The sequence below is a fragment of the Pseudorasbora parva genome, chromosome 14, assembly GCF_024679245.1.
Source record: "Pseudorasbora parva isolate DD20220531a chromosome 14, ASM2467924v1, whole genome shotgun sequence".
NCBI lineage: Eukaryota > Metazoa > Chordata > Actinopteri > Cypriniformes > Gobionidae > Pseudorasbora > Pseudorasbora parva.
The window spans coordinates 30598873-30611962 of NC_090185.1; the positions used below are offsets into that span (position 1 = coordinate 30598873).

General features: G+C 45.1%; 1 protein-coding gene across 2 annotated transcripts in view; it reads right to left on the minus strand.

Moving 5' to 3' along the window:
* Window positions 1-863: 863 nt before the first annotated feature.
* Window positions 864-13090, minus strand: part of pvalb7 (parvalbumin 7) — a 46946-nt gene continuing 34719 nt past the window's right edge. Inside the window, exons 1-5 of one of the 2 annotated variants that reach the window (XM_067416208.1) lie at window positions 7311-7369; window positions 5206-5274; window positions 2334-2466; window positions 1302-1411; window positions 864-1176 (exon numbers count right to left, since the gene is read on the minus strand). In XM_067416208.1, the coding sequence (XP_067272309.1) occupies window positions 1151-1176; window positions 1302-1411; window positions 2334-2466; window positions 5206-5266 (330 nt within the window). In that variant the 5' untranslated portion in view covers window positions 5267-5274; window positions 7311-7369 and the 3' untranslated portion in view covers window positions 864-1150. Of the gene's footprint in view, window positions 1177-1301; window positions 1412-2333; window positions 2467-5205; window positions 5275-7310; window positions 7370-13090 lie in introns of those variants that run through there. The other variant, XM_067416207.1, reaches the window with a different exon arrangement.

Sequence of the window (13090 nt, forward strand, 5' to 3'; positions counted from 1 at the left end):
AAAGTTACAAAACTGCTTTTTTATGAGATTGAGCGCCCCTTCCAAACACGTAAAAGGATGTCAAATGGTCGTAAAACTAAACTGACGGTTTTTCAAACAAAACTCTATACTAAAAAATTGTTTAAAAAAAAGTGATGACCCCTTTAAATTCGTAATACTTTCAAATTGCGTTATGCTTCATGGTGTTAAGTCTGATCACTAGGTTTGTTCTCACGTGTGCATCTGTCTGAATGTTGTGTATTTGATAGGTATTATAATCTGTATACGTTTCGAGTGTTTTTTAATAGGTTTAGCACAGATTTCACAAAAGGTTTTTGTGTTTAGGTGTTGTTCAGGAAAATGATTTATTTATTACGAAGGATTGTGTATTGTGTGTACTTTAGATTGTCACTCTCAAGGTGAGCATTAGTATTGAGTGATTTTTTTTGTTTTTGTTGTCATTTTAGGGCTGTTCATTTAATGCGATTAATTGGAGCTGAAAAACACACCCATGCATAAATTCTGTAATGTCCTTACCACAAGTTAGTAAATTTTTGGATATTTTATGTAATTAATTAAACTGACAGCCCTACTTGGAAAAGAAACGATTGTTTATTTAGTCAAATAACATTTCTTTCGTCAAATAATCAATGATTAGGAGATATAATGTAATCCACTCTGCACTAAAGCAGTCAATGAAATAAATGAAAACCACTTTTTTTTTCTCAACGCATGGCTTTATTTGATCTCTCTTAAATATTTTTTTCTCTCATTTCGTCTCATCCTTCTCTTCATGTACTCATCGTGTTCAGTGGCTCTATCACAAGAGAGGAGCGAAACGTGGAAGGGATGACAGATGGAGCGAGATAAGGGGAAGAAAGGAACATTTTGAGGCATAAACAGAAAGAAACGTGCCAAAGTGAACAAAAAAAGAAGAGATGGATGGTCAAAGCAGTACAGGAATCTCCAGGTTTTTACGAGAGATGTTGTTAGCTAACTAAAATGTACAGAGATTGTAAATAATATAAAAGAAAAGGTAAATAAATAAATGTAGTAAAAGGAGGCGGTTCTGCTCCTGGCTCGTGGCAGGATGTGTAGAGACGTACGCTATGATTGGCTGTAGGTATTCACAGGAGAGAAGTGGTGTAAAGGGTTGCCAAATATTGACGATTTACTCGTGCACCAAAGCTTCAAATTCTGAAAGAAAATAGGTGAATGTGGATTAGGCTACTTTTTTTAAAATTCTTATTGAGAACAAGTATCTGGCACAATGCTTTATAATAACAGAGGTACTGTTCCTTTAAGAGGGCTTGCTCTCTCACCATCTATGCCAATTTTCCCATCTCCATCCTTGTCGGCAGCAGCGAGGAATGCTTTGGTCTCCTTATCGGTGAGATCTCTGCCATCTGCAGAAAAACCCTTCAGCACAAACCTGTCCAAGAGAAGGGATAAAACTCAATCTGGCAACCCAAGGTTACTGCTTGAACACAACACTTACGCGACTGAATTTGAATATTCTTGAAAACTCAAGAAGATAGATGATGATTACAATAACATTAACTATAAAGTTTTAATAATCGTTTTGATCCGGAGTCCACATTACAAATAAATAACAATATTATTGAAATCACTTTCATATAATAATAATAATAATTATTATTATTATAATTGTTATTATTATATTATTAAATCACTTTCAGAATATTTTTTTTTCCAGCTGATGAACAATAAAAAAGCCAGTTAGAATCCATCCTGCTTTAAAGAGCTCGAGCATTGAAAGTGTTATATGCACTTATAATAAACAGAATGGTATTTTGCGTTGATGTAGACACTAATATATTTATTAGGTCTACCCCAGTGTTGCCAAGTCCGTGGTTTTCCAGCGGAATTAGGGTATTTTAACACCGTTGCCGTGGGCTGTTTTTAATGTCTGTGGGTTGAAGCAACCCTAATTATGTAATATTTAGCCCAAGGAATGTGAATTTTAGCAGGGGATTCACCAAAAATGCAGATTTTACCCCCTGTTGGTGTGAATGAGTGTTTACACTCAATCTGGCAACCCTGTTCTTCCCTGCTGTTGGCCAATGATGGACAGTCATGTGCTGATAATAAGTAATATGGGGGCAAGGCTGCTGCCAGAGGCGATATATTTAGAGCAAATCAATGCAAACGGGAATCGCTCTCGGTCCATCTGTGTCCTTGAGGCCAACAGGAGACGGTAATAAAGATAGAATAAGACACCAGCTCTGAAGACGAGCCAAACGACACAATAATAAAACTAATTTATTGCTCTTCAGTTGAAGATAGTTGGCACAAACATAAAAACATGCAGCAGCTTGTAAAGCGTCTCTCACTTAAGCTCCTCCTCCTCGATGAAGCCGCTGGCGTCCACGTCCAGAGCTTGGAAAACCAACTTCACGTTGTCGGCAGACAGAGCCTTCAGACCCACCACGTCAAAGAACTTCTTGTGGTCGAAGCTGTCCGCAGCTGTTTATAAGAAACACACTTCAGCTGATGACATTAACTGCTATGTAGCTCTGTCGACCACCGAAAACTATTTTGACTCTTCCTTAAGTTTGTAAAACAAACAAAAAAGATGCGTAGAGTAAGACTCTTACAATGGAACTCAAAATAATTGTTTTAGGATACACTGTAAACCTGTATAAGTTGGTAAAACTTAAAAAAATAAGTTAAGAAATTCAAACGTTAAGTAAACAGAACTTGAAGATTTTTAATTTGTACTCATGTATCCTAATTACTCTTAACTTGGAATATGTGAGTAGACTAATTCATACATTTAACTTAAAATTATTATGTAATCTCAACTTAATTATTACTTAATAGTGAAAAATTGTCTAAAGCTAGCTAATTAAATTAATGCTAACTTTAGAAACGCAATGCTTTGATAGCGTTAGCATAGCAATTGCCAAATGTTTATGGTTATATACATTTACCATGTTCCTGTTGTCAAACCAAGCTCATGCTCCACTTGTCACCATGAAGTTGGTAACCCCAAAAACCCAACATGACAGAAACTCTTCTAAATTAGCATAGCAAAACATTAAACACCCCTAAATCTCCCACTTAACATTAATCGTGCACATAAAACTTTATATAACATTTAGTTTTAGCATATACTCTCCCTTTCGAGTGCCATGGCAAATCCTAGCCCAGTTTCAGTTACATTTAGGTTTGTCTAAATTAAAAGAAACAAGTTCATAAAACTCAAAACAATGAAACTAATCAAATTTCCTTAAAATATGTCAGTTTTGTGAACTCTAAATAATAAGTTAATTTGATTGAACTAAATTGTTTAATTTAAAACAATTGATTTATTTTGAACATTATTTTGAGCAAAAGAGTTTTGGAATGCACACTGTTCAGAAAGTAAAGCCACAAAACTAAAACATTATACATGTGGGCATGAGGCTAGTGTGCTAAAAGCATGTACAAAGCGGTCAATGCAATGTTTTAAAGTTCATAAACATTTGAAGTTTCGCATAATAGGCACAAGGATACAAACGCTTTTGCATTCCCTCGCAAAAAATACCCCCCTCACACACAAAACATGTGCGAGTGAACGCAAAAGCATCGAAATATAATTTTTTCTCAGTTTTCTTAGAATTCTAATCCATGTGCTGTTAGGTGCTCCGTAGATACCTGAAAGATATCTGTGACGTATCTTACCTATTTACATTAGTAATATCCAGATGTTTATCTGCCTAAAAAGTAGTCCCATTTAAAGAATGACTTAGACTTTGCTGCTTAAATAGCAAACGTTAATGAAATCTAAGATATTTCTGTCCTTCAAAAAGTTCATAACAAGATCGTAAAACTAATTCATATGAATTGAGTGGTTTAGTCCAAATTTTCTAAAGAGACTTTTTTTTGATAAACATTCATCAACTCGCATCAGTTTTGTTAAATGGATGCTCAAGCATGTTCGCTTGACGTGCGAGAACCAATGAGGTTCATTCTCATGTTACGCAACACATTTGAGCTTCTGTAAAAACCAATGAGGTTCATTCTTGTGTAACGCAGCACGTTTGAGGTTCAGTAAGAACCAATGAGGTTCATTCTTGTGTTACGCAGCACGTTTGAGCTTCAGTAAGAACCAATGAGGTTCATTCTTGTGTTACGCAGCACGTTTGAGCTTCTGTAAGAACCAATGAGGTTCATTCTCATGTTACGCAACACATTTGAGCTTCTGTAAAAACCAATGAGGTTCATTCTTGTGTTACGCAGCACGTTTGAGCTTCAGTAAGAACCAATGAGGTTCATTCTTGTGTTACGCAGCACGTTTGAGCTTCTGTAAGAACCAATGAGGTTCATTCTTGTGTAACGCAGCACATTTGAGCTTCTACAGGAACCAATGAGGTTCATTCTTGTGTTACGCAGCACGTTTGAGCTTCTGTAAGAACCAATGAGGTTCATTTTTGTGTTACGCAGCACGTTTGAGCTTCTGTAAGAACCAATGAGGTTCATTCTTGTGTAACGCAGCACATTTGAGCTTCTACAGGAACCAATGAGGTTCATTCTTGTGTTACGCAGCACGTTTGAGCTTCTGTAAGAACCAATGAGGTTCATTCTTGTGTTACGCAGCACGTTTGAGCTTCTGTAAGAACCAATGAGGTTCATTCTTGTGTAACGCAGCACATTTGAGCTTCTACAGGAACCAATGAGGTTCATTCTTGTGTTATGCAGCACGTTTGAGCTTCTGTAAGAACCAATGAGGTTCATTCTTGTGTTACGCAGCACGTTTGAGCTTCTGTAAGAACCAATGAGGTTCATTCTTGTGTTACGCAGCACGTTTGAGCTTCTGTAAGAACCAATGAGGTTCATTCTTGTGTAACGCAGCACATTTGAGCTTCTACAGGAACCAATGAGGTTCATTCTTGTGTTACGCAGCACGTTTGAGCTTCTGTAAGAACCAATGAGGTTCATTCTTGTGTTATGCAGCACGTTTGAGCTTCTGTAAGAACCAATGAGGTTCATTCTTGTGTAACGCAGCACGTTTGAGCTTCTGTAAGAACCAATGAGGTTAATTCTCGAGTGTGAACAAATGTGAACTAGATTTCATCCTCAGGAGGTGATTAGAAATTATTAGTAAGTTGAGTGTTGCTAATGCAGGCACATCTGAATGCCAGTTTGCAGTCACTTGTGGAGGATATTTAGCCAAGATCATCTTGTAAAGAAGGACCAATTATTATTTCTTATTAAACTCACCTTTGAATTGTTCAAGAGCTTTTTTGATATCGTCATCTTTCAGAAGGTTTTTCATGGCCATCTTGACAGCTACAAGAGCCAAAGAGAGAGAGAGAAGAATATTAGGTGTTAATGACTGATATAAACGGAATGGGTGCCAAAAATCTGCGTGTGAATCAACACTACAGGATTTCCCAGCAGGCTTTGATTAGCACAGGGACCCAGACTGTAAAACAGTCATTTAGTCTTTTTCCGTTTACAGTTAAATGCCAAAATGCCACACAAAAAAAATGCATTCATTTATATCCATGTGAAATGCATCGCAACATACACTTATGCAATTGTAGTCTTATGAAATGGAAGTGGCTTTTATTTATTTTTATTGGCAGGGATTTGACAGTCAAGTATCTAATCCAGTGCTAATTGTATCGTCTTGTCTTTGTTTATCGGTTTAGATTAACAACTACATGCAGGTTTTCTATCACTGAATATTTTACTTAATGCCTGTTCTGTCTGAATTTTGTCTTTTTCTAAGACCCGAAACATACTTGCATAAGTACACAAATACAATCCTAGCTGTGATTTCATGCAGTTTGATGTGTTAATGTAGTTTTGTACGCCAAAACTCAAATGGCAGTTACTATCCAAAGGTACTGATGTTGAACAAAATCCTCCTCCTGCTGTATCAGCTTACTATTAGATCCATTAGTGTCCAAGTTCAGGCAACTGCTGTAAGGAACACTAACCAACAATGAGATCCGCTGCCAAGAGAACAGATTCGATTGCTCTCATCTTGCCCTCTTACGATTGCAAGAGTTCCTGGCGCCCGTAAATAACTTTACAGCATTCATACATTGCAAAGGTGGCATGCATAAGGCATGACAGCTGTGTATGTGTTTGTATGTTTGTCTATTTAAGTTGAGGTATGTTTTATCCAAGTGTGTTGGGTTGGGCGGGCAGGCCTTCGGAGAAGAATGTGTTTGCCCTCTTGAGAAACCCTATCCTTCTTTAGTTTGAACTATATATGTGTGCGTGAGGGAGTGAGATCACAGATTATAAAGTGAAGTGACATTTGAGGTGTCTCCCTTGTAACGGTAAGAGATATCTGACTGCTTAACCTCATCTAACACTTCACAACTGGAGCGGCCAATCAGAGATCGGGTCTAAAACCAGATGTTGAGCCAGGTTTTCCACTTCAAAGGTGTAAACTTTACAAATAAGAAAGTATTCAAAAACTCCAGTGATGAAATCACAAGAAATGACAGAATTCTAAAAGAAATCATTAGCTAGCTAGCGCTAGCACAACAAACGAGGAGGATTGAAATGTAAAAATATATGGCGTGACAGATGAGATGGTGTTTTCTTAACGATTCTTCCTTGCGCAGCAGGTGTTTACGGGCTCAATGCAACTATTTATGCAGCTGCCACACTGACTTCGCCAGTGAAAACGACTTCGACAAATAGATATAAATCATGCAGAACGTTCTGATGCATAATGACTGTCGAAAAAGATTGTAAGGTTGTTGACAAATACTTCTGACAAATTACCATTGGTTTAAAAAGTCACAAGTCCATTTTACGCTGTAGAAATAACGATAATTGAGCCACCATTTGTGGCCACACCGGTGGAAACCTCTGGAGAACCTCTAGACACTTTCATATGACGGTCAATTATTTGAGGAACCTACAAAACCCACATATTCTTGCAAGAACCTTCAATGGTCAATTGAAATATACAAAGAAGTCCCTCAAGAATACAATTAGGATATTTGAGGCACCTTCAGAAGAGGTCTAGAGGTTCTCCAGAGGGTTCAGCCAGTTTGGAGATAGACCCAATAGAAAGAAAAAAATAATAATGTTCCTCCAGAGTGAGATTAATTAAATGGTGATCAAATTGAGACTTTTGCTAACGAAAGAGACCCCCATAAGCTCGTTCTGCTTTCAAAACATGCTTGGATGTCCCAAGATAATAGTCTGGAATCCAAATTCAAAGATTTCTCAAACAATTCTCATCAGATTACTTCAAGAACAAGTTTTCTCTTACTTTATGTTAGCTAATGTTTCATGTAATGCCAGTTTTTTAGGGAATTATCCAAGAAAACGATATGCCTAAACTCTATCCATACCTGTGTGAAGGGAAAGCTGGCGGGAGGAGAGACTTGGAGAGAGAGAAAGAGCCAAAGGTGAGAGATGTGGGGTCCACTGGGTGTTTTATATACTCTGGCTTACCCTATGTCTATTTCAGGATAGACTGGGTCATAATGCAACACGCAGGAGAATGAAGGATTGTGTGTGTGTGTGTGTGTGTGTGTGTGTGTGTGTGTGTGTGTGTGTGTGTGTGTGTGTGTGTGTGTGTGTGAGGGAGAGAGAGAAAGAGAGAGATCACTTTCTTGGTGGCACTAACGAATCAAATGCTACTATTAATAATCGGGTCTCATTTGACTTGTGTCCTCTCAGTAAATCACTGTCTACTTCTTTAGTCTCCCTTCAGCTTATAAAGCTCTGTTCCAAACTCAATTCAGCGAACTTGGCTCCATTTTCATAAAAAAACATGTCAGTAAATGTTTCCGTCAACTCTTCTGGATATTGAACCGGACCAACCAGGGCTTCTTAAAAGCATCGTAAGCATATTCAGATCGTAGAACCATTGGTCTCACAATCAACTTAGCTCACAATGCTTTCGAGAAACATAGCTCAGCTCGGAAAAAACGTTGTATTTCAACATTTGATTTAAGGCAAAATTATTCAAAAATGTAAAGAAAATTCTTATAAATGAACTACTCATCCCACAATGCATTGCATATGACCAAATTGAATAAAAATGATGGTAGAATATAAAGCCATCAACTCCAAAAAGCTTCAAGTCAGTGATAGTATCATGAACTGGCTTGTTAAAAAAATGTCAATGTGTAAGGTCAACTTATGACTTTCGCATGTATTTTACATTAAAAAAAAACTATGAATAAGTACTAGGCTATTTTCTACACTGGTTTTGAGACTCTCTCATGAAACGCTCAGTTTTAAAGGTCCCGTTCTTCGTGATTCCATCTTTCAAACTTTAGTTAGTGTGTAATGTTGCTGTTAGAGCATAAATAATACCTGTAAAATTATAAAGCTCGAAGTTCAATGCCAAGCGAGATATTTTATTTAACAGAAGTTCCCTTTCAAAGCCTACAGCGAACGGCCGGTTTGGACTACACCCCTGCACTTCCTGCTTTAATGACATCACTAGAACCGTTTGTTGACTAACCCTCCGCCCACAAGTACACGCAAAATAGGGGCGTGGTCTTGTTGCTCTCCCACGTGGAGAAGAGCGCGCATTCAGCGCTTGCATCTCCCCGTTATGGTAAGAGGCGGGACCTTTCCGGGCAAAGTGCGCTAAGCTGCTGTCCAATCACAACACGGGAAGTGCTTGCCCAATCAGAACTCGTTACGTGTTTCTGAAGGAGGGACTTCATAGAACAAGGAAATCATCAGGCCGTTTTTAGGAAAGAGAAAACAGCGCTGTACAGATAAGTAAATTGTGTGAAAAATACTGTTCCCTTTCGAAAGGGAACTCGAGCTGCGTCAGCTGACGCTATGGGGAACGCCTCCAGCGTGACCGGTGTCTGAAACGTTTATCCAATCACATCAGTCCTACTGACCGGCGACAGCCTCTGACGTCATAGACGTGCGACCAGGAAGTATAAAAGGGCGCCTTGCAAACACAACCGCATCCAATTCGTCTTCAGGGACTGTTTGTCTGATTCGAGAGGAAAAAAGCATCATGTCTAAGCGCACGCACAAGTCAAAGCACGGCTTCAGAAAGTGTGCAGACCCGTGTCCCAGGTTCCTCACACCTGAGGACACACACACACTCTGCGTGTTCTGCCTGGGTGAGGAGCACGCACGGGAGGTGCTGGAGGAGAGTGCCTCCTGTGCGAACTGTGAGCGTCTGTCACTGAAGACGCTCCGCTCTCGTCTGGCCCTCTTCTCGAGGGAAGAGGGTCCAGCGGCTGGGAGTGGTCCCGCTTCGGCCGAGGCCGAGCGGCGACTTATGTCCTGGGGCTCCCAGCTGGATCTGGCCCGCCGTCTAGAGACGGAGGTTGTGCTCGGCGAAGGGCCAGATCACGAGGGGCGGCCGCCGGAGGAGGAGTTGGGTGATAACTCCTCCTTATCGTCGGCCGAGGAGCTCCCGCATCAGCAAGGGATGGAAGTGGAGGGTGGTGAAGCGGCCGAGGCCGAACCCTCCCAGCCATCCTGCCCCGTGTACGGGGAGCTGTTGGAGGTTATGGAGCGGGCTGCCGGGCGGCTACAGTTGCCGTGGCGGCGCGCTAGGGGAGAAGCCGCTCGTCCAAATCGCCTGGACGATCGGTTTCTCTCCGGCCATAACCCCCCGGCTCTTGGGAGCCTTCCATTCCTCCCCGATCTCCACGAGCAGATCGCGGGGGCATGGAGAACCCCGTTCTCGGCTCGCTTATTCCGCCATCAGCGGGCGAATTTCGCTGATGTGGAGGGAGTGGCCGAGGCGGGGTACGTGTCGATGCCGCCGGTTGATGAGACGTTTGCGAACTATCTCGCATCCGGCCGGGCATCGACGTTGAGAACTCCCACCCTGCCGTCTAAGCCGTTGAGAACGACCTCACGGTTAAACGGCAGGGCGTACACGTCAGCAGGTCAGGCGGCGGCGGCGCTGCACACCATGGCGGTGTTGCAGGCTTACCAAGCCGACCTGCTGAGGGACCTCGATCAGGGGGAACGCCAGGGTGGCCTACCCCCTGAGGCGATGGCTGAGCTCCGCCGCACCACAGATTTAGCTCTCCGGGCCACCAAGCAAACAGCAGTCGCCATCGGACGGTCGATGGCGGCTATGGTGGCCACGGAGAGACATCTGTGGCTGAACCTTGCGGACATCGGGGGGAAAGAGAGGTCCTTTCTCCTCGATGCCCCGGTTTCGCCCTCTGAGCTCTTCGGCACCTCCGTCGAGGCGGTGGTGGGAAGGTTTAGAGAGGCGAAGGCGCGCTCAGCGGCTTTTAAAACCTGCATCCCACTGAGGTCCGGGGCCGCGCCCAGGCAGGCGGGTGTCCCTGGTACGTCACGGTCTGAGGACCGGAGACAAGACCAACGAGCGAGCGTGGCCTCTCGGGCGCCCCCTCCATGGCGGAGTAGGGCGCAAAAGAGGCGGGACACCCGGAACTGGAGGAAGGGTGCCGGTGCCGAAGACCGGAACCAGCGTAGGCGGGGGGAAACTCCGCCTACGAGGGCGAAGCGGAGGTAGTAGGTGAGCCCTTCCTTCCACCCTTTTCCTTGGCGCTTGACATCAGGCCGGGCGGGGCCAATGATGAGCGGACGTGAGACTCTGACGGCCCGTCTGGTCTGGTGAGCAGGCGCCCCCGTCAGGTTTGGGGTGCGTTCGTTTATGAGCTTATAGAGAAGTTATCATAAGCACTAGAAGCGGAAAAGTGGCGTTTTCCTTGTGTGAAAGGAGTCGTCTGAGTAAACTCGACCGCTTCCCTGAGTGGGCATGAGGAGGAAGATTCAGCGTTGGACGCCTCATCGGGAAACAACCCTCGGGGTCCGCGCAATGGATACTGTGAGTATATGCCTGTGCACGGATGTCATCACGCGCCGGTGGACAGCGGGTAAGCCTCAGTATGAGGGACGTTTTATGTTCTTAAAATGCTGTGTGCTCCCCGCCGAGGGTGTGTTGTACGGTGTCCCCGTTTGGTGGCCGGAACGATTTATTTAAGGAAGCCGTGAGACGGCTGGTGAGAGCTAGCCTCGCTAGTGGAGAGTAGCCGTCACGTTAAGCCAGTAAAGTAAACATGTTACTTGGTGTGTTCTCTCAGTGCGTTGAGAGCGGTTACCGCTCATTTTCGCGGAAATATGTTTCAAGAGGGAAACTAAGCGAGAGTGGGTGTCCCTAGCGGTTCGGCTAAAAGCTCCGGGCCACCGGAGGGCAAGTGTTGTAGCATTAACCCCTGCGGACGTAAGTAAGCGCGAGGGTGAGTAGGCTAACACACGAACGAAGATATGTGTACCCAACCCTCGAGATATGGGCTTGGGATGTTAAGTTGCTATGGTGGAAAGCCTTAGCAGAGACTGGTATACAGGCAGATAGCTTAGGCTGTGTTTTTACAGGATGATAAAAACCCCTATTCAGCCCCCTCTCATGTGAGAGTCGCCTGGCCAGGGCCCGCCCCCGGGTCTTCGCTCGGGGGTGCGGTAATACAGATGGGAAAAGGTGAGAGCATTATAGTTTTGCAACCTAGCCTGTAAGGCGGTAAGTAAGGTTTGTGGGTCATCTGGGCCAAATACTTTTACCCCATCCAAGGGATGTGGGACTGTGGTAACCATTATTCGCATATTGCAATAATTTGCCCTGTGTTTTTTTTGCTCCACCTTTCGTAGGGCTCGGGGTGAGCGACACGCACAACCTGTGTGCCTCTTGAGGGCCCAGCGTTGGATGCTCCCCTGGGAAGCCAAGCATCACCACGGCGACGCCTTGGAGGAAACTGCGGGTTGCTGGAAATAGCAGCGGTCTCCCCGGGGCTGGTGTGGTAAGGAATGAACTCCCCTTACTTAAAGGGGTTGTAAGAGCAATGTGTTGAGTACACCGCTCTGGCGATGCAATTAGGTCTGTGTTGTAGGTTCTGCCGGAGGACTGGGCTTCGCAGGGAGGACCCCGTGAGCCTCCGAATGAAGCCAGCTGTGAGCTGTGAGCAGCCAGCCCGGACAGTCCAGGCAGTAGTCTCTGAACAGGAGGCCTCGACGGGCCTTCTAGTTGGAGTGACGACATCGGGGCCCGTGTGCGGGATGGTAAAAAAAAAAAAAATCTCCCTTTTGTTGTCACAAACAGTATTGTCTCGTCAACAGGCTTCGTCAGCCAAGCAGACAGCCATGGTTAGCCCGACATGGAGCGGCCAGCATTCATCCGACCTGCCAGCGAGTATTCATCGCTGGCATGGCTACAAGCCCAGTTAGTAGGCCTCCCTAGGCCTACCCGAGGGCCTGCTGGGGTGCAGCAGGCCTTGCCGGGCCTCCCTTGAGAGGGTATTCCCGTGCTTCAGGTGCGAGACGGCAGGTAGTAGGCCTCACCAGGCCTCCCTGAGGGCCTGCTGTGGTAACAGTAAGCCTCGTCTGGCTTCCCCCAAGGGGTCGTTCCTGGGCTTCAGTCACTGGATGATAGGTAGTAGGCCTCGCGGGGCCTCCCTGAGGGCCTGCTGGGATGCAGCAGGCCTCATCTGGCTTCCCCTGAGGGGGTACTCCAGGGAACCAGCGCTGGATAACAGCTCCCGGGCTCCAGTCACCAGATGGCAGGTAGCAGGCCTCACCAGGCCTCCCGGAGGGCCTGCTGGGTTGCAGCAGGCCTCATCGGGTTTCCCCTGAGGGGGGGGCCCAGGGCCTCGGCCTCTGGGTGACAGGGGTTAGGCCTCGCTAGGCCTCCCCGGAAGGTGAGCAGGGAGCATGGTTGCTAGCCGGGGCGATTAGCATGATCTGCTATCAGGTAGCAGGCCTCACCAGGCCGCCCTGAGGTCATTCCCCGGCCGAAGTGCCGGCTACGAGTAGCCTGGCAGGTAGTAGGCCCTGCGGGGCCTCCCTGGGGGAACGAGTTCCTTGGAAGGAGACACAGAACTGGAACTCAAGCTGACAGCTAGTGGTTCCTGCCGTCAGGCTTCGGTTCTAGCCGGCAGCACCTGATGGCAGGTGCATACTCTAGCACGACGAGTTTACACTGCTGCTATGCGGTCCTTACAGGACAGGGACCTGCATAGGTTGCCTACAGCATGGTACCTACCAGGCAGGCTTAAGAGCTCCCCTCTTAGGAGGGTTGTCTGTGAGCTTACGGCCGCTTGGGCCTGGTCAGTTGGTCGTAGGCCCCTCGGGGCCTCCCTGTGAGATCAGCCTGTAGGCCTTCTCAGGCCTC